This window comes from Psittacula echo (assembly GCF_963264785.1).
Source record: "Psittacula echo genome assembly, chromosome: 5".
NCBI classification, from domain to species: domain Eukaryota; kingdom Metazoa; phylum Chordata; class Aves; order Psittaciformes; family Psittacidae; genus Psittacula; species Psittacula echo.
This window is the reverse complement of record NC_137739.1, coordinates 83,845,325-83,871,199: the sequence shown is the minus strand read 5'-3', so window position 1 is coordinate 83,871,199 and position 25,875 is coordinate 83,845,325. Positions and strand designations below refer to the sequence as shown.

Genomic DNA, 25,875 nt, shown 5'->3' with positions numbered 1-25,875 from the left:
TGGGGCAGGGATGGGGGATGGAAGAGTGCTGCTCCATCAGTACTCACGCCTCCTTGGGTCCACCCTGGCTGAGGTCAAAAACTTGCCGTGGGTTGAGATACCACATGAAGGATTGGATGATCTTGGCTCCCTGTGGGGAGAGGAAAGACTTCAGGTAACAGGGAGCTCCCAGTGGATGGCAGAAGAAGGGGACAGGCCAAGACAATGTTGTTCTCAGGGGATTCAGGCAAAGCCTGGCCTAGGCGGGCGCTGCCAGGCACCAAGCTGGCATTGTAGGGGTTGCCTTGCCTCTTCTGCAGCTGAGACATCACCAAAGCTATGGCGAGACCTCAGCAGCCAAATGGCAATGCCCTCACAGAGCTTCCTTCTCAGGGAGATGCAGGACATGGCCATACCTGATTGCCACCGCTCTTGGGGTTCACAAACACCAGCAAGGGCTTCATGAGAGGAGCTGGCATGGGCTTGATGACAAAGGGTTTCCACCTCCCTTCCTGCAAGAGACACTGCAGGTCCTTCAACAAACAGGGAAACACAAACTTCCACCTGAGCTGAGCCCTAACACTGCACACATCAGGAGTGGGAGGAAGACAACGTCCCAGCCACCCCATAAGCCTATAGGTACGATCTGCCCTGTCAGCAGACACCCTCCCTCCACCTCAACCTCCTTAACCTCCATGCAGACATAGCAAAGCCCCTTGTTTCCCAGTTCTGCTCCTCACCGCCCTCCCCCTCCGTGCTTCCAAGACAAGGTCATTCCCTGTCCCTTCATCCCTTACCTCAGCCCCCTTTTTGCTGGATTTCCGCTTGAATGATGTCCTCTTCTTCTTCTTACTTGACTTCAGGGGATTCTAGAGAGAAACGGAACAAACCCACAAGTCCTGTGAGGAGGTGCTGGGCAAGCAGCAGCCATGAAAGACCCACAGGAGTTGAGGTGCCTTACCTGGGGCCGCCGGACCCGCAGGATCCAGGTGGGAGGAACGACGACAGCAGCGTGAGCTCCCAGTGAGCAGGGCTCTTCGATGTGTTGCAGCATGAAGCAGGAGACTTTGCTGTGATACTGGGGAAGAAGACAGACAGAAAACTCAGCGGCTCAGTTTGACGGGGACAGCCACTGTCTCCTCCTCCCAGCTCCCCCATGCCAGTGCAGGGAGTGCTGGAGGAAACCATGCAGGAATTGATGATGGGAAAGCAATGAAGAGGAAGTTTCCTGGAGAAGCTCACAGCTGCCACAGTACAGCCTCTCCCAGTAAGAGCAGCTGTTAAGGGCAGGTTGCAGAGAAGCAGCCTGGGGAGTCCCAGCAGAAAGCAGACATCATGAGGTGCAGAACAGGCTGGTTAAGACATTCAATGGGGACTTTGCTCACCGCTTGCTTGCACCAGGAACAGCTGATGGCTACAATCTCTTTACTGTGGAAGGCAAACTTCTGCTGGAAGCCCTGTGGAGGGAAGGATAAGAGGCTTACAGAATTCCTTCCCAGCCCTCTACCACCCATCAGGCCTTTCCCACCACCTTGGGAGATGTTAACAAAGACAGCATGCCTGCAGCTGGAGCCCTCTGTGTCCCTGCCAGATAGTCCCAACCACCACTATGGCACCAGGGAAGCCAGTGAGCTCTGTAGGGGTGTCTCTATTGCTCAAGGGAAGCATGTAAGGAAGACAGTCCTCTCCCGGACTGATTTGTCCCAGGGGAAGAACTTTATGTGGGAAGGACTTATGTAGTGCTTCAGTGTGCAAAACAGGGCACATGTATTGGTTTTGCTGTAGGCTACTGCTGCCAAACAGGACTGGTGGGATGTCCCTGGTTCCCAGTCCTGTTCTTGTCCCCAGTTTGACCTTCGCTTTCCCTCAGGCTGAGAAAGAAACTCAAAGCAACAAGAAGGTATCCTCTCACCTTGCCACACTGCCGGCATTTCCCTTCCTGCCGCCTCCGGTGTACCCAGTGATGCCGGACAACGATGGGCTAAAGGGGAAAGAAAAAGAAGAAAAATAATGGAATGAAATGTCCAACACGTGAGGGAATGTGGGAACAGGCAGGAGGAACAGAACCAGGCCAACCAGGACCTCTGCTCTTGCAGCAAGCCCACTGCTCACAGGCAACAGCACCAGCCCTCTGGGAGAAGAATCAGGGAGCAAGAGGCCAAATTAAGGTGCTCAAAGAAGGAATTAAAGCCAGAAAAAACAGGAGGGGGACGGAACTGACTAAGAATCCCACAAAACAAACCCAGTGGAGAGTAGGCACACTGGAAAGGGGGGCAGGCGTAGGCAGCATCCAAGGCATATCTCACCTCCCGTACATTCCGGGACCCTGACTCCCTGAAGGAAGGTTTGCAGCGGAAATTTATCTGTAGATTGAACACACAGAGAGGAATCAGTAAACCCATCAGACCCAAAGGAAACCTACTGGAGTTTACTACAGCAGGTCCAGAGCCTCTGGAGATACTTGGTGCTTGCTGTGAAACCCTTCACATCTCTCTGTTACTGAACGAAACAGGGCTTGAGGCCCCAAATCATGTCACTAGATGCTCCTTTCGATACTGTCTTTCACTACCCAAGAGGAAAGGCTGCCTGAGGAAAGGATGCCCAAGGAAAGGCTGTTACAGCTTTGTAAGCCAGAGAGGGCTTAACAGGCTTTACTCACTTTCTCCAGCTGCTCAATGCAGGGTGTATGCACTACAATCTTGCAGGCTGCACACTTACGCCTGGAAAGAGGTTTTTGCTGGAGGAAAAGAAAAGAGAAGGAAAAACATACATGTGAATAGCAATGTTCAGATGCCAGCAAGCTCAGCCTCCCGTCACACCTCCTTTGTGTATCTCAGGATGCAGAACAAGTCCTGTAGTAGACACAAACCAGACTCCTTGCAAAGGAAGGGATCTAAGCATATACACAGAGCAGATGCTCTCAGCTCTGGGGCAGAGCAGGGAGGTGGTCTCCTGCTGTCCTGTTCTGCAGTCCTTGGCCTCTTCTGGCACAGCCGGAGAGCACCATAGAAGCTGGTCTGGGAGGCACCTGCAGGGCTCCCATGGTAAGGCACAGGATGGCATCAGGGCTCTGGGTCACCACAAGCAGGACTGAGCCTGCAAGCTGGGAGGGGGGACTGCAGCAGCACCATAAAATCAGTGCTGCCTGCAGGGTCAGGAGGCAGCAGACCTGGGGCTCCAGTGCTCAGTCTTCTCTATTGAAAGGTTTTGGATTCAGATTGTCCCTTTAAGGGTGTGGGATCCCAACAGCCTCTCCCTGGAATATTATCATACCACCTCTGGGTGAGTGGCTGCCCTGTGTTGGGTTCTCACTGCAAACTGAGCATCAGCACTGGCAGAAATAGAGGTCAAAGCCCTCCAGCACACCAGGGTAGGAGTGACACACTCCTCACCTTGGAGCCCCCAACATGTCCCCCAGCAGAGGCCTTCATGGCATCCCTGCCAGGCAGCAGCACAACTCGCATCTGGGGTCCTTGCCAGGGAGGTGCGTGACCACTCACCAGCAGCTTTGCCATACAGTTCTGCTCCCCAACGTAGCAGAAGTCCCCAGAGACATTGGTCTCAAACCAGATGTGCTCCCCATAGACTGCAGTCTCCTGAAAGGCACAAGACAACACGTTTATTTGAGAGCACCCCGAGACACACATCCAAGCCCCTAAAAAGCTTTGAGGGACAGGATACTGGACACTGCTGGGGGGGTGAGAGGTTGGAGCTTGGTGTAGACCAGGAGACAAGATGTACAGAACAACCAGGGCCAACATCCGGATAAAGGAAACCTCATGAAGCTGCTGCTGTGCCCCACTTGCTGGAAATGAGGACCCAAGAAAACCAGCTCCAAAACCTACAGTGTCCTGCACAGGGGAGCTGCTTCCATCTCCCCCTGAGAGGAGGCACTGGAGCAAACGCCATGCAGAGGACTCTCCTGAAACAGCTTCTGTTCTATGACCTGAGAGTGTAGCTTAAAGTCTGATGGGCTTTGAAAGTGAAGGAGCAGGGGCTTGCTCCTGTTGCTTGGCCTCAACCACCATAAGACTTCAGCTGCCAGGAGCAGAAGAGCTGTCAGTGCAGTAGCTTTGCCACCCTCCCAGGAACTACATGTGCCTGCACAGCCTCTCTGCAGCACTGCAGGGTGCTGCCAGCAGCACAGATGCTGGCACAAGCTGGTGGCAATGGCAGAGGCCATAAATGTGTCAAAGCCAAAGTCACCTGGGAACCCTTATCCTGGGAAGATCCTGCTGCTTCTTGGCTGGGAGCCTATTCCATGCAATGCCCAGCAAAACACGCTACGACTTACACTCCAGTCCACAGTGCTGCGTATCTGTCTCTCCGAGTCGCTCCTCAGGGCTAGCGCAGGGTTCGGCTGGGCTACCATGTGCTGGAGGCTGGACTTGGCAATAGCTTTCCTGGAAGACACAGGAGGGCTGGCTATTACATCAGGGGAGGAGAAACGTGCAAAGCACAACCTGCTTCTAGGATGGAGCAGAAAAGCATCCTCAGGACCAAGTGGCTGGAAATGAGGTGAACCTCCAGCACCGCTGGCTGAGGAGTACCCACTCCTGTGGGATGGAAGAGGTGCTGTCCGTGTTGCTGATGGCTCAGCACCTTGCACCCAGCAAGAGGCACAGCCTAGGCCAGCTCAGTCAAAGCCCTCAAGGATGACAGGTCCATTGCAAACCAGCCTGGGATGCTCCACCGAGCTGTGCTGATGGGGACAACCCACAGCCCTTGCCCTGCCAAGGCTCCCCGCAGCTCTCCCATTCCAATGCATTCCAGAGCCTGAGGCATTTTCAGGGACAAGCACAACCAGAGGAGTAAAAAGCAGTGGTTTGGGGCTAGCGGGCTGCTCCCATGTGTGCAGGTCTGCATCTCCAGCCCACAGCCAGGCCTGCCACCTCCCTCTCTCCCCAGGCTGGCAGAAGAGGACACGCTGCAGCCCTGGGGTTGCACTGAGCACATCAGAGGCAGCGCTGGCCTAAGTGGGAGATGCTCAAGGGATGTGAGCAGCACTGCAAGACACCAATGGGAGCCAGGGCCAGCAGAACAGACCCCGTTCCCTTCTTCCCCACCAAGCCTGGGTACACCCAGCCGCCCCTTCCCGCGGCATCGCCATACATACAGCAGCCGGGGGCTCCAGCTATCCAAGGCAGCACGGCACGGAGGCTCCAGTCCCAAGCGCTCAGAGGAGCACCCGGCTCCATCTGCCCCCATGCAGCGCTGGGGCAGCAGCCGCAGGTGCCCGGAGGGCACCAGCCCCGGCCGGGCAGCATCGCTGGAGCGGCGGCGCTGGCTGAGGCGGCGGTAGCGGCCCGGCAAGCCGTGACCAGCGCGGCCATGGATGACCTCGGTGGGCAGGCAGTGCGAGGATGCACGCCGCAGGCAGCGGGGGCCCCGCGACAGCAGCCCAGCCTGCAGCGGCCGCAGCCGGGGCAGCATGGCCAGCCACCTCTCCTCGGCACACCGCTCCTGCCGGCACCACTCGGCATCATCTTCCGGAGACTCGGATGTGTCAGCGCAGGGCATCCCCCCCTCTCCACTGGGGATGAGGCTGGCCAGCAGGATGGAGGGACCCATCAGATGGGCATCGATGGCTCGCGCGCAGCCACCGTGCTTGGTCTGCACGGCGAAGCGCGGGCTGAGGCAGGGCGGCGTGGTGCTGGAGCGGCGGCGGCGGCTGCGGGGCTGGCCCAGGCAGGACAGGGCTGGCAGCGGGGCTCCGGAGCCGCGGCGGCGCTGGGCCAGCGAGGATGAGGGCAGCCCGGCTTGGGAACGCCGCCGGGCTTTGCCCGTGGGCACGGCCACAGCGCTGGCACGGCGCAGCCCCTTCCCACCAAAGTGCCGCCTGAAAAAGGTCTCCATGGCACCCGCACTCGGCTGTTGACACAGAGACCAGGAATTAAATACGCTCCTACGGGAGTCCGCAGGCAGGGGGATGGATGGAGACAGAAGGTGGGGGGCATGGCTGGGACCCTCTGCATCCCCTGCTGTGGGATCAGGAGATCCCCTGCACCCCAAGGCACCCATCAGCCCTGGCATCACTCCTCGTGCGGGTCCACCTGGTTTTCCCATGGGAACTGCTCTGGCTAAACACCAGCCCCATCAAATTTGCAGCAAATTGAAACTGAGCTCTTGTGAATCCCAGAGAAGAAAACCAAAGTGAGGCAAGAGCAGGAAAGCAAGTAGAGGAAAGCAAAAGCAGGACAGGCAGACTTGGTAGGAGTTAGCTGGGAGAGATGGAGTAGTGTGGTGGAAAATCATCCCATGTGTCCTGCGCAAAACTGGTGGAAAGAGCTTTAGTGGGGCTCTCGAGCTTCTCCTGCCCAGTCCTCAATGCTTGACAGGCAGCCTGGACATTGCAGCACTCCACGGAAAGCCCGAGGCCACAAGTGGATGGTGCTGTAGCAGTTTCAGCACTGACAGCTCGGTATGCAAAGATGAAGTGGAAGGGGCTGAATCTGGCTCGCTCCAGTGTTAGTGCTTCACTTCCCACCCTCCAGCCACCACCTCTCTTCAGCCACTAAATAGAGAGGATTTACTCAAAAAACACCCCACCAAGACCCACAGTTTGGTAGAAGCAAACTTCTGGCTCTTCAGTTGCTCCCAAGGCAAGGAATTGGCTCATGGCAGCCTGCAGGCACACACAGAGGCCACCACCATCACTCTCAACAATGGCTCCTCTACCCATCATGAGGGTACGGGGTATACCCATCATCACACTTAGACTGCCATCTTTTCCACTTGCTTCTACCTTCCTCATGCTCTTACACACATTTGCTTGCAGCAATACCAGAGGACCCAAACCTCCACTGCCCTGAGGCCCACACAAACAGGAAAATTTGTCAAAGCTTCCCTTTTCGTTTGGGAACTGCATGTAAGATGGGACATGTGTTATTTTCTGGATGACCATTTAGAGCTTTTCCTTAGTGCTTGTAAGGCAAACAACCCACTGGGCTTTTTCGATGACTTTTAGATGACTTTTTAAGATGACTTTTAAATGACTTTTAGAGTCATCTTTTAGATGACTACAAAGCTGAGCTTGTATTTTTGGAAAAGGCCAGGCTTGGTTTTCTCTCCTCCAGCCTGGTAGGCAAGCAAGCCAGCTCTTTGTTTCTACAGTCTCATTGCCAAGCCAGCACTCAGTAACATAGGCCAAGGAGGGAAGGAAGGACAGCAATGCCCTCCAGAGCAGCTAAAACCTGCTTGAACTGAATGCAAAACCAAAGTGCCACCTCCTCAGAGGGGTTTCTCCAGTCTCAGCACAGCAGCAATGCAGGTCCTTGGTTACCAGCAGGTTACCTATCACCCCACTGAGGCCCATGCAGCTCTGCAGAGGACACATTTTGCTGTTCACTCTGCTTCCAGCCTGCCCCTGACACGACAGCGCTCCATTCCTGCCCCTTCTCCCCATTACCTGCAGGGTGATGCACAGTAAATTGCATCATCACCAAAAGGTGTTTAAAATTGTCTGAACAAATAAAACATGTTAGAAACCCAAGAGAGAACACTGCCTGAGTATGGCACACTGCAGCAGACCCTTTTTGGCCAGCTTTAGCTGCCGGGGGAGATGTACTGTCCAACTACATCCCAAATGAGCCGAACAGATGCTCCTTCCTGCCCCACATATTCCACTAGCATGAAGCTGCTTGCTGAGCTGCTGCCATGGGCAGGAAGATCTCTCAACACAGCTTCCTTCCTTTTTGCACCACAGTCTTGTGAAGAAATCTGCTAGAATAGCTTGACATTTATGTTTGAGTACTTGCTGATCAGGGCCTTTTTTATCTTCAGGGCTGTCTGCAAGTGACACATGGGCTCACACTCTGGCCACCAGTCTTTAAGGTTATTATGAGGCAACCCATCTGACAGCAGCACATGACAGCTCAGATACGATGGGTGAAGATATCCTAATCTCTCACAACTTACTTCCAATCTGAGCTCCAAATGGTGCACGGCAGGTGCTGAGAGCTGCTGCTGGTGGAGCAGATGGACAGACTGCTGGGGGTGCCCAGGGTTGATCTGTATCAGCAGAGCTGCATGCAAAACAGCCAGGGAACCAGGTACTGGGTGGAGAGGAGCCTGAAAGGAGCTAATCCCTGGAAGCCCCCAGCCTAACACCAGCACATCTCTGGGATCTCCACTGTTTGTCACTGAGACAAGATGGACAAGAGCCATCATCCATGGCTGCTCTTCAGATGGCATCACTCAGCTCAGTTGGGTAAGGAGGCTGGACGGAGGCAGTCTGGCATCTGCAGGGTGGCAGGGAAAGGAAGTACTACTGCATGCACTAGGATATCAGCTCTACTTACAAGCAGCTATGCACTATCATTTCTATCTCCTTCTGTGAATGAGGAGTAGCTCTGGTCTGCTCGGAATCTGCAATCAGAGCTCTTGGGAGGTGATTTTTTTCTAACCAGACCCCTCGAGATCCTCATTATCCCTGCCTGGCATCAATGGGCAGAGATGCTGCTGAAGCAGGAACATGCTCCAGACCATAGGCAGGCAGCAATGCTGTGCTCAAGAGCTGGAGGAGGAAGGGGCTGCTGCAGTAAGCTCCCTGAGCACTCAGAGCAAGCTGCTACCTCTTATTCTTGAGGGCAGAGCTAACCTCGGTGGCAGGAGGTAAATGCCCCTGGAAAGTCAAGCAGGGATTGAAGAGGAAAAACTTGCATCATGTAACTTCAGTGCACACAGCTCATGGTCAGTGCACACAGCTCATGGATTGACTGATGTGGAGATCCTGCCATCCAGCCGGCCAGCAGCATCCCTCCTACAGTGGTGGTAGCTCCAAAACCAGACAGGGTGATTCCTACAGCTAAGCATACATGGTCTCTCAAGGCACAGGCTCTGCCCATGTCAGGAGGATCTTGACATTCAGCTCCATTATTCTGCCTTGCTTCACTAGTCTCAAACAAACTCCCTTTACCAGACTGAAGAGGCCCTCTGTGCCCTTAAGACATGTGGAGGGATGCTGCCTGTGCCATATGCCTGCTCAGCCCTTCCTCTGTATTATTATTCCCTCTGCCCCTCCAGCAGCCTGGTCTATTCCTGCCAGAGCCCAGAAAAAGAGAGATCCCAGGTTACCTTCAGTGCCAAATCTAGCATCCCCTCTCCTGGCACCAGGGGTGGCAAGAGGACACTAGTGCACACCACCCCCAGCAGCACAACACACAAGCCTTGAGCCCTAGATAAGTCTGAACCTGAAAAACACATTCAGCTTCTCCTGACCTTTCAGCAAACCTCCAGTTCGTCGACTGGAAAGCATTTTTCCAACCACATGGCTACAGCAAGGGAAACAAGTCCAAGAGTTTCGCCCTGCTCCATGAGGAGTGCTCATCCTGATGGCATCTGGCTGTGTTCCTGCATCTCAGCTTGCTGCAGGCAATGGGGAGGTGCTGTGGCACTGGAGCTGGCAGCAGGCAAACAGGAGCCCGTTTCAGTTTACACACTCTCTTCTCCTGGCAAGGACGCTCGGCTTCCACAGCTCGATCTCAGGGAAAGTGCAAGTGTTATTAATAGCCACCCCTGCGTGACACAAAGATCTCCTGGGGTTCTGCTGTCTGTCTCCTCCCTGCCAGGACACCAGAGGGACCGAGGGACAAGGGCCCAGGCATCCATCCAGGGAGCTGCTGCTCATCCCCGCCTCGCTGACACACCACCACTTGCCTTCAGTGTTGGTTTCCATCACAAGCTCACAGCCCCCTTCCTGCTCCTTTCAGTGCTCTGATACTCAAGCTTCTCATGAACACTGCTGTGCTCACACCATCCCTGCTGAAATCCTGTATCCACTCTCCCATCCCGCTCCCAGGCATCAGTCACCGACCTCTTCCTCTCCCTCAGGCTCCCCAGCCAGCCCTCTCTGATGCACCACAAGAGCAACCTGCACAGAAGAGGTGCTGAGGAAGTCCCCATGCCAAACAGGGAAGGGAGCACGCTGGGCAAGATGTGATGCAGCCCTCAGGGCTTTGGTTGCAGAGAGGTGAGCAGTGATCAGCAAGTTTCCAAGCCGCGCAGTTTGTTTCCACCCAAAGTTTCCATTCCAGCTGTAATCTCCCCTACATTACACGAATAAAACAGACTCAGGAGCTCCCCTGTGCTGGGTCCAGCATGAACCAGGACATGCAGCTCCCCCCAGCATATAGGTAGGGAGGATGTGACCAAACCACCTATCAAAGCATCGCAAAGGGGGACCTACAGACTGCGCTCACCCTCTATTTTAGGATTCATTCATTTGATCTATTGTAACAAGTGCTACCTCCTACACGTGCCACAGCACCTCACTCCTAGGCTCCCAAGCTGCAAGAGCATGCCATTCCCAGGGCAAACTGTGGCCAAGGACATCCTCAGTTGTGCTGTCACCCTCATACCGCGGAGCAGGAGATTCCTGCTGCAACTTTAAGGCTGCAGGAGGCAGTTTCTGTTCCTTGCAGGGCACTCGGAGGGAAACAGATCCTCACCTGTCTCTCAGTGAGCCCTGCGGTTGATGCAGAGGACTTCAGACCTCCCTCCTAGTGAGAAAGCAAGGCAAAGGCTTCAAAACTGCCTGGTGGTCACACACAGGCAGCTACAGAAGACGTCCTCTCAGCCCTGTGGCTTCCGCACATACAGCCCCAGCATCCCCCTCCGCAGAGAGCTGCATAGGGGCCCCTGACAAGGCCACTGGGCATGGACAATGAGAGCAAGGCACCCCTGGCAACGTCAAAGGGCTTTGCTAACTTGCTCAGAAGCCTGCCAGTGTGACTGGGCACTTTGGTTGACCAACCTGGAGGCTCCAGGACTGCGCTGCTTCACAAGGGACCCGCAGGTACATCAGTCTGGCCTCTTTGTATCTGTATCTTGCACAGGGCAGAAGAGCACAACTCGCAGCCTCCTGCTTCCACACATACATACACACCTTTGTTCCATGGCGTGGCCATGCAAATACCCTGACACATCCCAGACAGGAAAGGGTAATGGAATACCTGCACAAGATGGCCAGAAGCAAAACTCACCCTTGGGGTTTATTTCTGGGGGCAGTAATTTCAGGGCACACCCCAGCTGGCAGCGACAGCTCAGCATCACCACTTCAGCATCACCACTTCAGCATCACTTGTGACTGCTGGTACCCAGGGCAGATCACCACACAGCCCACACCAGGGATGGGACACAGCCACTAACTTTAACCCCACTCCATTTTCTAGGCATTCACACTCCACTGGGAGTTGGGGATGCCACATGGAAGTGATGCAGCCTCTAAGCTGCCTTCTTTGGATGAGCAAGGCATGGTAATGGATGCAGCACCAGGAACCAGCTGCCTTGCAACACCACAGCTTTGCAGCTTCCCATGGGAAGCTTCTCCAAGGGGAAAAGCCAGGTGGAAAGAACTGCCCAAGGCCACACAGCAACCTGAGCATGGTTCCTACTGCCTGGCCATGCCTTAACCAAGACAAGGGATCAGCCATTCCGCCCTCATGCCTGGCCCTTCACAAGAAAATGCTCTCAAGCTGGGTTTATGGGAAGAGCAAGGCCTGGGAGCAGAAGGGCCTGAGACTTTTCCTACAGTTCCTAGCATAACTCTGACATCCTGCTGGTGGCAGCTCCATCCTGCTTCTCCCCAGGGTCTGCAGGATGCCCAGATGCTGCCTCCCCATCACTGCCCTCACAGGACAGACCTGAGATGTGCTTTAAGGCACATCTGCCAGACTAGCTCAGACTTACACTTCATAAAGTCAAAAGTTTGCCAGCCCTAAGGCTCAGAGTAATGTTCCCATTACAGCAATGTGATTTCCTTCCCAAAATCCACGGAAGTCAGTGTTTTGTCTTAATTTAAACCGAAGTCATCTCCTTGGAGGCGCCTGGGCTGACTCGGGGCGTTCATATCCCTTGACAACTTTCCACCATCATAACATTATGAAGTTTATTTGCCACTACAGTAAATAATCTGCCTCCTGGTTATCAAGAAACCCGACAGCACTGACTTAAACAATCTGTTGCTGTGCTTGGCAGGGGAGCCAAACAGCAAGACTGATGGCCCCGAGCAGTGAGTTAATTGGGGATGAAACGCAGTGGGTGAGCCACCACCATCAGCGTGCTGGGGCCAAGGCAGAGCAGGGGTCGGGGGAGAGGCCAGCCACGCAGTTTCTATTTCAGTCCTATCAGCACCAGCAGCGCAGGCCGGGAGGGACTTTGAGTGTTTCTTTTCTTTCTGAGCTCCCTTTATAAAGCAACACGCACTAAGCAAAGCGGTGGGAGGCTTGGCAGGGTGCCTCAGTAGTTTGGGGGCCCAGGCTGTGCTTTCTTTAGCTGATTCCCACCGTCCTCCCCAGGGCTGGTCCCCTCCTTCAGTACCCTCTGTGCCTTCTGGAGATGCGAGGGACGTGCTATTTAAAGGGAGGCCAGTCCCGCAGCCCAGCTGTGTGATCCAAACTCCCCAAGCAGCCCCAGCACATAAGGGCAACATCCTGGTGCACGGATGACATCCAGGCACGGTGCTGCCCCAGGCAGGGCAACACACAGCATCTGCCCAGGGCAGCAGCCCCAGCGGGGAGGTGATGAACCTGGTGTAAAGATGAAGCTCCAGCGTGGCAGATGCAGACACAAGCAGCAATTCCCAGGGCTAGGAAGTCTTGGCACCCAAAGCAAAGCCAAGAGTCGCAGGGGCTCAGTAAGAGGCACTGATAATGGAAAGATGGGAGCTGTGTGCCTCCCTCCAGTCTGTGCCTCCCTCCAGGCCATCGCAGGGATTGGGAAGGGCATCCCACTGCAGAAACAGGGAACCTCAGCTGGCACTAGCACTAGGGATGATGCCAGGAGCCTCCAGGTCTGTCCTGCTCCCCTAAACTATCCCAGTGCAAAGCTGATAGGGCCTGGGAGTCGCAGTGAGACACGGGCTGGCTCCCCATGCCACTGTCCTCTGCCACCTGCACATTTCCTGATGCCATCCCCATGGGGGTCCGGTGCTGTCACAAGCATCTGGAAATGCCCCTCTGGCAGGGAAACCGCAGGGAAGCCATGGCCAAGTACCACTGAGCGTGAGGGCCACAAAGCCCCTCCCGCACCCCTGGGGATTGCTCATAGCCCCGTGTGCTCACTCCAGCCGCAGCAGCAAACCCCAAACCCTGCTCAGCAGGAACAAGGTTGAGCACCTTGGGGATGACCCTGGGGTCTGCTCCCCCCTGCCCTTCCCCAGCGAGACCTGGGACCTGCTCAGACCATTCCCACAAACTAAGGGCTGGCTCCCCCCCACCCCGCACCCTTCCTTTCCCCCCCTAGCCCGGCACAAACAGAAGCAGCAAACATGCGGGACAAGGAGGAAGAGGAGAGAAGGGGAGAGCGTGGGGCAAAGCCCCGTGACCTGGTCCGGATGGGCGCGGGGTCCCCGCAGGTGCCGAGCGGTGGCGATGGCCGCGCAGCTCCGGGCCAGCCCTCCCCAGCCAAGTCCTAGTTTGGCGAGCGAGCGCTCGGCTGCTCCCTCCGCCTCCTCCCCGCTGCACGCCCTGACAGCGCTCTCAAGCCAACCAACAGCACTTCCGCTCCCAACAGCCCGAGCCCGCCGGGCCCCCGGCCGGAGCGCACGCATCAGACGGGACACAGCAAGAGAGGGGTTCCCCCCCCCCCCAGCACACAGCTGCCCTCCGAGCACCCAGGGATGCCGCTGTGCTTCTCTCGGAGCAGCAGGAGATGAGGGGAGGAACACACCGAGGAGGGGATGCTCTCCTGCTTCCCTGGGACATCCATAAAGGGGTTTGTGCGGCTGATGAGAGCCAAGCTACCGGCCATAGCCTGTGTTCGTGCATAGGAGGTCACTTACTCCTGTGCCTGGTCTGGGCCAGCTCCACAGACATCTCAGGAGCTGTTTAGCTCCCCTTGTTGCTGCATGAGAGCCCCCCATGAGACTTCTCAGAGCCAAGCTGAGGAGTTCCCTGTCATGCTCCACAGCTATCTGGGTCCTCCAGGCATCCCCAGGGACCCGCTCCTGGCCAAACACAGCCCAAGCTCCCCTTTGGGGCCACAAAACCCACGTCCACTTTGGCCTTTGCAGAGAGTGGAGGGGGGGTCACACTGAAGGCCAGCTTACTCCAGGGTGCCTGCATGGCCTGAGTCACCAGCGGTTGTTATTTTGGTCATCTATCCCACAATGGGAGCCATAGCCAAGCACATGGCTGCAGTGAGTCAGTGCAGGCAGCCACAGCCGAGACCTCGTCCTTTCACCCCCTGCCTCCTCCTGCCTGCCCTTTCCCCTTGCCTGCATGTCGTGGTTAAAGTTAGACAGGGAGCTCTTATCCTCTGTGTGTAGGAGCATGTGTGGACCATGCAGTGCTCCCCGGGGCATGGGGACAGACCACAGTAAAATGATCACAACAAAGCATCGGGGAGGTGGCTGTCAGCACAGTGAAAGCAAAGGCAGTCAAGCTGCCTTCCCTGATAGGTATCTTGGAAGTGGTTCACAGGAAACCATTAACCAGAAGCCCAAAGGCTGAGATACCACTGCCACCGCCACCTCTGTCACGGCAGGAGCGAGTGGCCTTTGCAAAGCAGCAGGAGCTGAGATGGGTGAGGACACGTGAGCAAACCTCTCCACAGCCCAAGGTGCTGCATTGGGTTCAGCTCCTTTCTCACAGCACCAGAGGGGAAGAGGTGGAGATGCTCGGGGCAGGCAGGAGGTGTTCACCCCTGCTCAGCCCTCCCTCAGACCAGCAGCTGCTGAAGGATGGAGGGCTCTGCCTCTTGTGTGTCCTTTGGATTTCCCTTCCCAGTGCCAGGAAAGGGCCAGCTGCCACTAGAAACTGAGCAGGTCCTGGTGTTCTCACAGCCTCAGGGCAGTCACAGTGTAGGCCATAGCCACAAGAGGAGGAGAGACCATGGAAGGGCCCCTAGGAACAGTCCCCAGTCCATCGCTGTTAAGACTCAGTGGGACGAGCAGGATGTTCTATCAAAGAGGAAATTAAAATCACGCTATAACTAGCTGCCAATTCAGAGCAAAGAAGCCTCATAAGATATATGAGTGGCCCCTCCCCAGCCCCATCTCCTGCCAAGGGAGCTTATCATGGAATCACAGAAAGGCTTAAAGGAAGCTTAAAGCTCATCCAGTTCTAAACCCCTGCCATGGGCAGGGACACCTTCCACCAGAGCAGAGTGCTCAAAGCCTCACTCACCTTGGCTCATCTTCCTCCTGGGCCAGCAGGACCCAGACTTGCAAGTGGAACAGCCCAGAGAGATGCCCAGGGTGGATTCTAGCTGGCCCCAAAATCTCTTCCAGGTCAAGCAGAGCAGCAAGAGACCAGGTCACTGGTTCTACAAGTCCCTTTTCCTGGAGGCAGCAGGAGTGGGAAGCCCAAGAGCCCTCTCCTCAAGCCAAGCCAGGCAAACCTGCCTGCTGATGTTCTCCTTCTCTCTGTGACTAAGCCCTCACCCACGCAAACACGCACACAGGCAGAGGGGTAGCAAGGGAGACCTTGGTGTCCCCGTGCTGCTGTCACAAGTTTCAGTCTGCTTCGTTCAAGCAGAAACCTCTGCCCCGAGCCGAGAGGCTCCCCAGCCCCACGCAGCCCTGGGCAAGGCTTTCCAAGTGAGGAGAAGACTCTGGTCCCACGCATCTGAAACCACAGCACCAGGGGCAGCCCCTGCAGGTGTCTGCAAGGGGGGCACTGCTCAGCACCCCCGAGACACCCGGTCCCCAGTGATCTTCCCACACACACACAGCATGAGGCTAAAACAGGAGAGACACCTCCTCTTTCTGCGTCCCAGGCCTTTATCGTGACCCTGTGACTAAGCAAAGCACACGTCGACTTGCCACCCGAAAGGCATTTGTTGGTTTAACTGTGACCCTGCTACTGACACCAAGCCTAATCTTTGGTTTCACTTTTCCACCTCATGGCAGTGAGCTCCCAAGTTTTTTTCTCCCCCGACTCAAGTCAAAATCAAAGTAACTCCTTTTAGCAATGTTAAATCTATCACTTCTTGGTTTTGCTAAATGTCAGCTTGTCCCTGTGCAACAAATGGAAGGGCAGGAAGACAAGCTGATGTTTTTTTGTCCTCCACCCTTTTTGTTCTAAATGCCCTCAGCATATCTGCTCTCACATGCTTCCTTTTCTTCTCTCATCCTAACACTCCCACATCTGCCAGCTTTGCAGCCCCGCTGACAGACTCTTTTCTCCATCATCCTTTGGAGAGGAGATCCCAGGGGAAGAGGGCAGACCGCTTTCTCCCTTCTCAGAACAGGCTGACACTTCACTGCAGACGGGTAGTGCAGGGTGGCCTCACTCTGCTCCCACTCCACAGAGTGTCAGTGGATGCTCCGGAGACCACTGGAGCACCCATTGCAGAGGTTGGGTGGGTGCCATTGTGTGGGTCTGGGTACTACCAGGACACACGAGCCCACGCAGCAGCAAGCTGGCCACTGGCTGCTTCACCACGGCAGCACAAAAAAGCTCCATCAGGATGCTTTGCAAAGCCCTCCCCTGCAGAAGAAAGCAAAACCAGTAGTGAGGAGACACGGCCAGCATGCCACAACACTCAGCTGAAGCAAGCCCCAGGGCACGGGCTGGAGCTGCACAGCAAGAGCACACAAGAGCTCAGCAGAGCACCCAGGAGCTCCGCAGAGCGACCGTGCCCTCTGGTGTTCAACGCACGGCACTTTGGGCCTCTCTGAAACCCCTCTGCCTCCCTGCGCACACCACTTCCCACCACCACCTCCAGCCACGGGACTCCCAAGCAGACTGGGACATGGATCTTTTGTGTCTACAAGGCTGGGCAAGCTGGAGACCGAGCGGGGAACCTGAAAGGCCCAGGACGCTGTGCAGATGGGTTGATACCCAGAGACACCGGCCAGCAGAAGCCAGGACGCAGCAGTCCTCAGCGGGAGTCTGCCACTGCAGCACTTCTGCATGGCACTCACACAAGTGCAGCCAAAACCTGGGCAGGCAGATGTGCTGCTCCACAAAGGTCATGGTGCAGGGAGCCTGGGAACAGATCCTGGGACTCATCCCTACATCCACATCTCCTCGTGAGCCCCCATCACCATGGGAGCCTAGCTGTTGGCTTCCACACTGCAACTACATCCTAGCAGTGTATGATTACCTCCTAAGCCCTGCTTTCCCATCCAAGCCCTGCTTTCCCACCATGTTTGTCAACCCCAGCCATACTGAACTTCAGGCTGCTTCAGCCATTTGGCTAAACCACCCTCTCAGCGTTGCCATCTTAGGTCTTCAAAGCACTCAGCATGCACAGGGTGTAGGTGCTATGGCCCTCATGCCCACACCGGTTAGCACACAGAGGAGGAAGACCTCGAGCGACCTTCACCCCAAACAGCAGCGCAACGGGGGCTGCCAGGTTAGCCGATGAAAGTCCAGCAGCGAGCTGCCCTCCAGAACAAGGTTAGTGACGCAGGCAGCAGCAGGCAGGCAGCCTGGCTTCTGGTGGCCTGGTTAGTACAGACACAAGAGGGTGACGTGGGGTGAGACGTGGGAGGGAGGAAGGGGAGCTCTTGAGCAGAAACGCTGCGGCAGCTGCTGGGACTGCACAGCCTGTGCAAACCAAGGAAAATACCACGTACTTATACACCGCCGGACGGTGCTTTATCCTCCTGGATCCCCATCGGCTGGGCTGGCTGCCCGGGAGACAAGAGAACACACCTTTGTGGGGCAGGTGGAGTCTAGGGACACAAAGAGAGTGGTCAGCAAGCCCTCCCCATAAACACACCTGGCTGCCCAGCACACAGCACCATTTTCCCCATCCATGGCTTTGCTGCCCTGGTGCCATCCCTCCACCCCGCACTCAATGGCCCTGGTATCTGTAGACCCCAGTGTGTCCAATGGCACATGCACCACCGTCCCTGCTGTCAGACATGGAGGTCAGTGCACGCAACAGGCCTATGGAGCTGGGGTCAGCAAGGCTGTTTCTTCCTTTGGAGCCAGGCAGTGAACATCAAGCATCACACTTCTGGTATATGAACCTGGCCCAGTCCATCATCAACTCCAGCCAGACCCATCTGGCTACAAGAACCTAAGGGTGCCCAGGCCCTGCACCTCCATGGGGTGCACAACTTGGGGACCAGGGCCAGGCTGGCACAATGGGAGCTCTGCTTCCCTCCCTCCTCCTGCCTCCTGGCAGCCTCACCTCGACCATGGATTTGAATTTCAAATAACTCCTGCAGGCACTGGGCAAGCCTTGCACGGAGGAGCATTGTTCGGGCAGGGTAGGGCAGCTCCACTGCTCCCAACCCTCCAGCCTCTGCGTGTGGGCACTGAGACCTGGGCACCCCAACACACAGCCAGCCAGGGGCTGGGGGGCAAAGGTACCCCAGCACAAAGGGGGAGCACCTCTCTTGGAACCCCTCTGACACCCATTCCTGCACATATACTTCATCTATCATTCAAACAAGAAAACTATGGGTAGGGAATGCTGTAGTTTGAGCCCAGGAGGAGGGTCCTCGCCAGCTGCCTCTGCCAGAGCATCTCCCAGCCCCAGTGCAACCCATAGCCCAGCCAGTAGCTGTGCTAGGGAGTGAGATACCTCTGACTGTGCCCCCCAGCAGCCCTCATAGTACAGGAGCCCCACTGCCTCTTAATCCTGCCATCTGCCAGCCTCTGGTGGTTGCAAAATCCCTGCAGAAAACATCCCCCCCATCACATTTCAGCAGCAGCAGCTGCTGGGTGCCTGCCACCAGAGTGCCAAGCGCCACGTCCCCATGCGTGGTAACCTCAGGCTTGCGCACTAAGAGGCTTAGCACTGGATTCAAGAGGCTCCCGGCTGGGGCTGGGAAGCAAGGCAGGACGAGATACAGACGATCTGATCCAGAGGGAACTTTCACACAGAGGGGATGGCACGTGGCCGGCCACAGCCCCCTGCTCCCATTCCAGGCTACAGCAGGCCAGGACTGCAGAAGAGGCTCCAAGCTGTCTTAGGCGCTTGTGCCCTGTGACTCTCCATCCTCATCCCACCAGAGAGGAGGTGGAACCCCCCCAGCTGTGCGGGAGCGGGCAGGAAGGAGTCCCCCTGCTCTCTGGCTCCGCATCCACACCTGGGCTGCAGAGTGTAAACAAGGGACAGGCTGCTCCGGCACCCACGTTTCCTGTGGGAGCTGAGCTGCACCAAAACAAGGGGAAAACCCTCTGTAACCGGCTCTTGGTTAGAGGCACTGACTTCCTGGGACAGCCAGCGGGACATGTGACTGCCTACAAAGACACAGCATGTGTCAGAGCCCCGGCTGCTCCATATCCCTACGTGTAGGACAGGGCACAGCCAGAGGGTGAGATACCTCCAGCCAGACCTCCATCTGCCCCCAGAGCAGGGCTTCTCACACCACTGCTCTTGGGCAGCATCCCTCAATCCCCCAAAGACACATCCCCAGCTCCCACCGGTCCCCGAGAAGCTTGGCAGGGCTTCTCCGAGATGCAGGATGCTTGAACCACTGGGAAAGGCTGAAAGCCGTGATGGGCAAAGCTCGGAAAGGCTGTTCCCAGGTGTGGGAGCAATGGCCACAGGTAGAAACTGGAACTGGCAGCCTAACCCAGGCTGCACAACCTGCCCGGCAGGCAGGGCTGGGGCAGGAGGCACATTAACTCCTACTGTCTGGGCCGGCAGGGACTGGGAAGATGTCCTCTCAGTCAGTCCCTGGTGTGATGAGGAAGAGTTTCCCATGGGAGCAGAGCTTGCAGTTAACTGCAAAGTGAGGCCATCAACCCCTGAACAGGAGAACAGCACTGGGTCTAACACATGCACGCAGTACAATAGGACTCCAACCCCGCTGGGCATTGGCCTGGCCAGTGAAGCCTCATCACTTGGCAGAGCTTCGCCCTCCACCTGACATCCTGATGAGAATAAAGCCTCCGAGTTCCCAAAGAGAGACTGCAGCTGCTGCTGAGCCTGCGAGTTGCAACAGAAACACAGCGTATTTATTACGTCTGTAATACTGGAGAGCTGGCCTGGGGAAAGCTGCTGGACTCGGGATCACAGAGCCACTTATTCCCTCAGAACCTGATGCCAGCTCAAGAACCAGCAGGACAGGTTTTGCTCTATTTCCACACCTTGTCTGTGTCCCCGAGTCAGTCCTGCACCCGAGTCCCTACCTCCAAAAGTCTTCAGCAGAAGCCATTCACCTCCTGCCAGTCCCCATCTCTTCCAAAAGGGATGGGTTGTGAGCCCAAGGGTCAAGAAGCCCCGGCCCACAGCCCTCACTCTGCTCCTGAGCTCAGCATCTCAAAGTCAGCATCACGTACAACAGCCAGCGAGCAAGTGAATGTGTGCTGAGAGCTAACTCGAGCTTTAGCTCACGGAGTCACCTGGGAAAAAGAAACCAGAGCTCCACCAAGAGTGGAGCTGGAAGGTGCATTGAGAGGCTTTGCCAAGCCTCTGGGGAGACCTGGGCACGGCACTGCAACAGGTGAAGGAAACCCTACACTGCATCCCCACCACGGGCCAGAGCTCGGGCTGCCTTCCATGAGAGCATCCCCACCATCACAGAGCACTGGCCTCACCCTGGGAGCATCTGTGTTAGATCACAGGAGTACCCACGTACCCAAACTCCACCCATGGCCGCTTCTCTCCCCTCTCAATGCTGTCTTCTCACAAAGACCAGTGCCCGCAGTGTCCCTCCACCCCTGCACTGCCTTTCTCCCTTCTCATCACTTTTGCTTGGAGGAGGGAAGAGGTTCATCATCCTCCGTCCTCCCAGCCCCTTGAGGAGATTGCAGGGTTTCCTGGAAGGGATGCTCCAGCTCCTAAGCAGATTAAAGGTCCTGACACCTTCTCCAGTGTGTGGCAGCCTCTGATCTGAACTGATCTCAGGAGAGCCATGGAGCTGTCGGCAGGCACCTGAGGCTGGAAAGAGGAGGCAGGAGGCAAGCAGGGACCACACCAGGGAGCAGCTGAAGCCCTGCGCTCTGATCCTTCCCTGCCCCATCCCAATTGGCGCCTGCCCCGGTGCTTTCCTCTTCCCCTTGATGAGATCAGAAATCCCCAAGCTCCTCATGGGAGGTCAAGCCCGGAGCAGAGAGCACAGAGCAAACACAGCAGCAGCGGGAACAGCTCTGCCAGCACATCCAACCTGCGCTGCAAAACAAGCCCAGGGACAGCTGGGGACTCCCACCAGCATCGCTGGCTTCAGCCCAACTGATGCCACCCATCGCCTGTAAGCAGGATGGGGAGCAGAGGCTGGAGTGTCTCAGAGCTAGAGGAAATCTGCATGCATGGAGGAGGATTGCTCAACAGCTAGCTGGCAGCAAGGTACCTTGTGAAAAAGCCTGTCCTGAGGTAAGCGCTGCTCTGTGCCTGCCAACATCAGATCACAAACTTCATGCTCCTCACCAGAGCCTGGTCTTCCCCTGGGCTGCCTGGGGCTCACCCCACCTCTACTACACCCACACTAGGGGCAAGCAGCCCCAGAGCCCTGCGCTGGGGCAGGCAGGGGATGGAGAGGATCCCAGCACCACCTCTCCCCCGGCTTTCACACGGGTGTGAGCATCAAGCTGCGAGAACGATGGTGACAAGCGACATGGCAGAGAGACGTAGGCGGGCGTGCGGCTCCGCTTGTCGAGCACCGTTTACCCACAGGCTGTGCCACCCACAGCGCTTCCCTGGGGCCGTGCAGCCTCCAGCACCGCGCCTGACACGGGACCACAGCCAGAAACTCGGTCACACGTGCTCTGCAGGGTGCTTCCACCATGCTCCCTGCTGGTGCTGCTGCACCGGGCCGTCACACATACCTCCTCTAAAGGGGATGTGTTAAAGACCTTAAAGCCCCCAGGGAAAACCCATTGCAGCATCCCACCTCTCCAGCACAGGCAAAAGGGAATTTGTCCGCAGCACTCACACTCCCTCCCCAGTTTCCCCCTGGAAAGGGTGAAGCAATGGTGTGCACTCACAGCATGAGAAACGGGGCACCTAGGAAGGAAATATAATCCTAACCACCCATTATCTGATCAACTCCAATCTCTTTATCAGCCCAATTAAAAGAATTACCCATCCGTGGCCTGGATGCACGTATTGTGTGCACTTGTCTCTAGCAGCTCAGGAGCCAATTACTCCATCCTCCTGTAAGGCAATTACAAGGTACAGGAATAAGCCCGCTTGCAAAACACAAGGGACTAACCTACAGCCCAAGGCTGGAGCTCAAGGGCTCTTTGCTTCAAATGCCCTCGGGGCCCATGTCCCCTGGGGACAAGAGAGGCCCTTTGCCATGTTATAGACCTATCCCTTGCCTGGCTGTGCCTCCTCGCATCACCGCAGGCAGAGCCTAGCAGCATGTGTCCACCTTATGAACCTCTCTCCTGGAAGGTGGGCTCTTCAGAGACTCAACGCTGCAAGTGAGCAAGCTCCGGCCCAGTGCTCAAGTTTCCTCTAGACCCGCTTCCCAGCCAGGCCCAGGATGGAAGGGAATGCACGTTTCCTCACCAGTGGCTGTTGGAAGGCATTCAGGAGGTAGGGGCTGTACTTCCCACCAAAAGCAAGCACAGCGAAGCCTTCCCCTGCAGCTCTCTCGCAGGAGGTGGCACTTCACACCATCCCCTGCTCCAAACCTCAGGTGGGCATGAATTCAGTGGTGTGCTGCCAATTATCCTGCATGGCATCCTATCAAGCTCACTTCCCATAGGCATGTGTGGGAGCCCCTTCCTTCACGGAGGCCTGTGGGAATCTCTTCTCACTCTTCTGCTCCAGGTGCCACATTTGTCATCCCGAGATGGAGGAAAGAAGAGCAAGAGAAGCATTCACGCAGCCAACAACCCGACGGGCACTTCCAGCCATTGTGGCAGGCTTGTTCACCCCTTCCAGCGCAGCACCTCCTGCCTGGCCCACTCTGCCTCTCCCCCATGTGTCCACACGTGGTTGTTCACACACGGAGAACGTCCCCTCGGTGCAGGGTCTTATAAACACTGCAGTCATAGCAGCCTGAACCCCTGGGAGCCAGAGAGAGAATCACAGCAGAACTGGGGACAGGGCAGAGCCTGCACGGAGCTCCATGCAGCTGCCGCCACCAGCTCTGAAACCAGAGCAGAGCACTGCTCCATGGTGAAGTGACCTTACAAGCAGTTCACTCCCAGCTCTGGCTTGGCTGTGGAGGTTGAAATCGGGGCTTTTCCTCACCCAGGAGCACTGCATTCTGCTTCAGGTCCCCCCCGTCCCCCCTCATACACCAACAATGCTGATGAGCGCTGTAAAGATCAGCACAGAGCCACCAAGGTACTTCAGTTATCAGATACAAGGGCAGGCTGAGATAATGGGTGGTTTGGTCTGCCGAAGGGAAGGTTAAGGGGGAACGTTATTAATGTGTTCAGCAACCTGATGGGGATGTACAGAGAGAAGTGATCCAGACACTGCCCAGAGGTGCACAGTGACTACAGCACAGGCCACAACAAAGGAAGCACTGAATAGGCATTGGAAGGAGGGGGGAATTCCCGGGGAGCTGAAGCACGGGAGCAGGTGTCCAGGGAGCCCGAGCAGTCTCCCCCCTGGTGACACTCATAGCACAACATGAGCAGCCCGATCAAATCTAGCCCTGCTTTGGGGTGGACCAGGCGACCTCACAAGTCCCTTCAGACCCGAGAGGTCCCTTCAGACCTCAGTTATCCAATGTGTTCACACAGCTCCGGATGCCAGGGGAACCCCTTTGCTTCCGAGAATCCCTCAAATCCCTTGAGGCCAACAGCCAGGCTGCGGGAAGTGCAAGGAGCGGGGCTGACTCCGGGGAGGAAGGGAAGCAGGGATCGCAAGATCTGGAATCGGGGATCCCGGCAGCTGGAACCAGCTGCGGGGTGTGCGGGGATAGAGACGCGCGGTTCTAAGCGGGTGGAAACGAATCCTCCAGAGCAGCGGCTCCAACTTCTCCATGGAGGAGAGCGGGCACGGCGAGGGCGATGCTTCCCAGCTTGTCTAAAGGAGGACAACGCAAACTCCCCCCGCTCCATCCCCGCACCACGTCCCGCGTCCCTCGGCGGCTGTGCTCAGCCGGGGGTCAGTCTCGGCTGCCTGCTGACGGCTGCCTGCTGACAGCTGCCCGGCGGAGGGGCTGCCCCTCGGCTCCGCAGCCCCCGCTCAGGATGCTCCTGCCGCCCGTGGCCACCCCTTGCCCCGGGGCCTGACCTCCCTCCGCCGGCGGCGCTGCCCGCCCCGCCCGGTGCTCACCTGCCCCCGAAGAGCTTGAGGCCGGTGAAGCGCTTGTTGCTGTGCCGGCGGCCCAGCGGCGGCGGGCCCCGCTCGGGCTCAGCGCCGCCCGACGCCCCGGAGGTGGAGGCGGTGGGAGAGGCGGCGGCAGCGGCGGCGGCAGCGGCAGCGGCAGCGGAGGGCGATCCGCCGGGCGGCGGGGCCCGCGCCGCCTCCATCGCCGCGCTCGGGGCTCGGCGCCGCCGCTCGGGCCGCGCCAGGGGAGGGGACAGGGGCGGTGCGGCCGCGGCTCCCACCCGCCGGGGCCGCAGGAAGTGGCCGCGCACTGCGGCCGCCAGCGCCCCCGTGCGGGCAGCGGGAGCGGGGCCGGGAGCCCTTTGCGGTGGCTGGGCCAGCCCCGGCTCCGGCGCGGCCGGGTCAGGAAGTGCCGCGCTCGGGAAGGGGCCCGTCGGCAGACGCGGAGCCTCCCCCCGCTTCCTCCTGCTCCTCCGCCTCCCATTGTTCACCGCCGGACGGGGGGACGGAGCCAGCAGCCCCGCTGCCGCCACCGCCCTCTCCGGGGACCGGCAGCCTCCGCCGGCCCTGCAGCCGGGGCGGACACTGCGGCCCCTGCCCGGCGAGCGGCCTGCGCCCTCATCCCTCTCTCCCAGGGGCCGTGCGGCTCAGAGGGCCGGAGCCTGCTCCGCACGGCAGGGCCGGGGCTGCTGTCAGCTCGGGAGCGCTCTCCCCGCCGGGCAGGAGCGATGGGCAGCCCTCTTGTGCATGGGGAATGGGCTGGCCGTGATGGCCCCCTTCCCGTGCTCCCCAAGGGTACCGAGGCAGGCTGGAAGCACAGCGCAACCCCCTCAGGGCAGGTCCTCCTGGAGCACCAGCCCTCCCCAGCTGGACTGGTGGGGACGGGGATTTGCCTCCAGGAGGAACCTAACAGCTCAGGCTGACTCCATGCCCTTGCAGGCTCGGGACTGACAGCAGCCCTCGGACATCCCCATTGGGGAGGTTGTGCTGCACAAGCCGGGCGCTGGAATTGGTAGAGGGCAGGGGATTGCTGGCGGGGCAATGGGGAAGCACGGGCAGCCTTTCCCCCAACCCCCGAAACACGGGCTGTCAGCACCAGCCTCAGCGCCTCGTCCCCTTGAGAGCAAGGGGCAGGCGGCAGGGCCCGGCTCGGCGGGTACCTCGTATCCTCGTCCCCCGGAGGGCTCTGGGGAACGTCCCAGGAGCGGTGCCGCCACATCTGCCGCAGCACGGGCTGATGCGCTCAGCCGGCCCGGGCTTCACTCTCGCTCTTCCTCCCGCGGCGGCTGCTTTCCGGAGTCATCCCGAGGGCAGGTCCCTGGCAGTGCTCCGCCGCCCGCCCGGGGCCCGGCTTTGTTTGCACCCTCCACCTGGTTCCTCCGCTGCGCTTCCTGGAAGTGTGAGGGCTGCTGTCATCGCGGCCGGCTTCCCCCTGCAGCCCATGGCGCGGGGACGCCGCCTCCGACGGAGCCTCGTGTGCGCCCGCGGCGGGCAGCAGCATGCCCTGGCGCGCCGGGCTCTGCCGCAGACACCTCCCTTGCGGGTGGCTCTGCGGGAGCCGCTGGACTCGAGCTTCTCCCAAAGCTGTGAGGGTGCTGAGGCACTGGCACAGGGTGCCCAGAGAAGCTGTGGCTGCCCCATCCCTGGCAGTGCTCAAGGCCAGGTTGGATGGGGCTTGGAGCACCCTGCTCTAGTGGAAGGTGTCCCTGCCCATGGCAGGGGTTGGAACTGGATGAGCTTTAAGGTCCCTTCCAACCCAAACCCTTCTATGGTTCTATGCAAGCTGCCCCAGCACCACTAAGCAAACCAGGC

The 25,875-nt window shown here is 57.7% G+C and overlaps 1 protein-coding gene across 3 annotated transcripts in view; it reads right to left on the bottom strand.

Moving 5' to 3' along the window:
• Positions 1-25,282, bottom strand: part of DGKZ (diacylglycerol kinase zeta) — a gene marked incomplete at its 5' end in the record, with an annotated part of 42,090 nt that extends 16,808 nt beyond the window's left edge. Inside the window, 12 exons of one of the 3 annotated variants that reach the window (XM_080617938.1) lie at positions 48-130; positions 396-491; positions 777-848; positions 941-1,057; positions 1,365-1,436; positions 1,892-1,960; positions 2,286-2,342; positions 2,639-2,716; positions 3,480-3,575; positions 4,274-4,382; positions 17,504-17,602; positions 25,224-25,282. In XM_080617938.1, the coding sequence (XP_080474064.1) occupies positions 48-130; positions 396-491; positions 777-848; positions 941-1,057; positions 1,365-1,436; positions 1,892-1,960; positions 2,286-2,342; positions 2,639-2,716; positions 3,480-3,575; positions 4,274-4,382; positions 17,504-17,602; positions 25,224-25,282 (1,007 nt within the window). Of the gene's footprint in view, positions 1-47; positions 131-395; positions 492-776; positions 849-940; positions 1,058-1,364; positions 1,437-1,891; positions 1,961-2,285; positions 2,343-2,638; positions 2,717-3,479; positions 3,576-4,273; positions 4,383-5,095; positions 5,851-17,503; positions 17,603-25,223 lie in introns of those variants that run through there. The other 2 variants (XM_080617937.1, XM_080617936.1) reach the window with 2 other exon arrangements.
• Between the last annotated feature and the right edge of the window lie 593 nt (positions 25,283-25,875).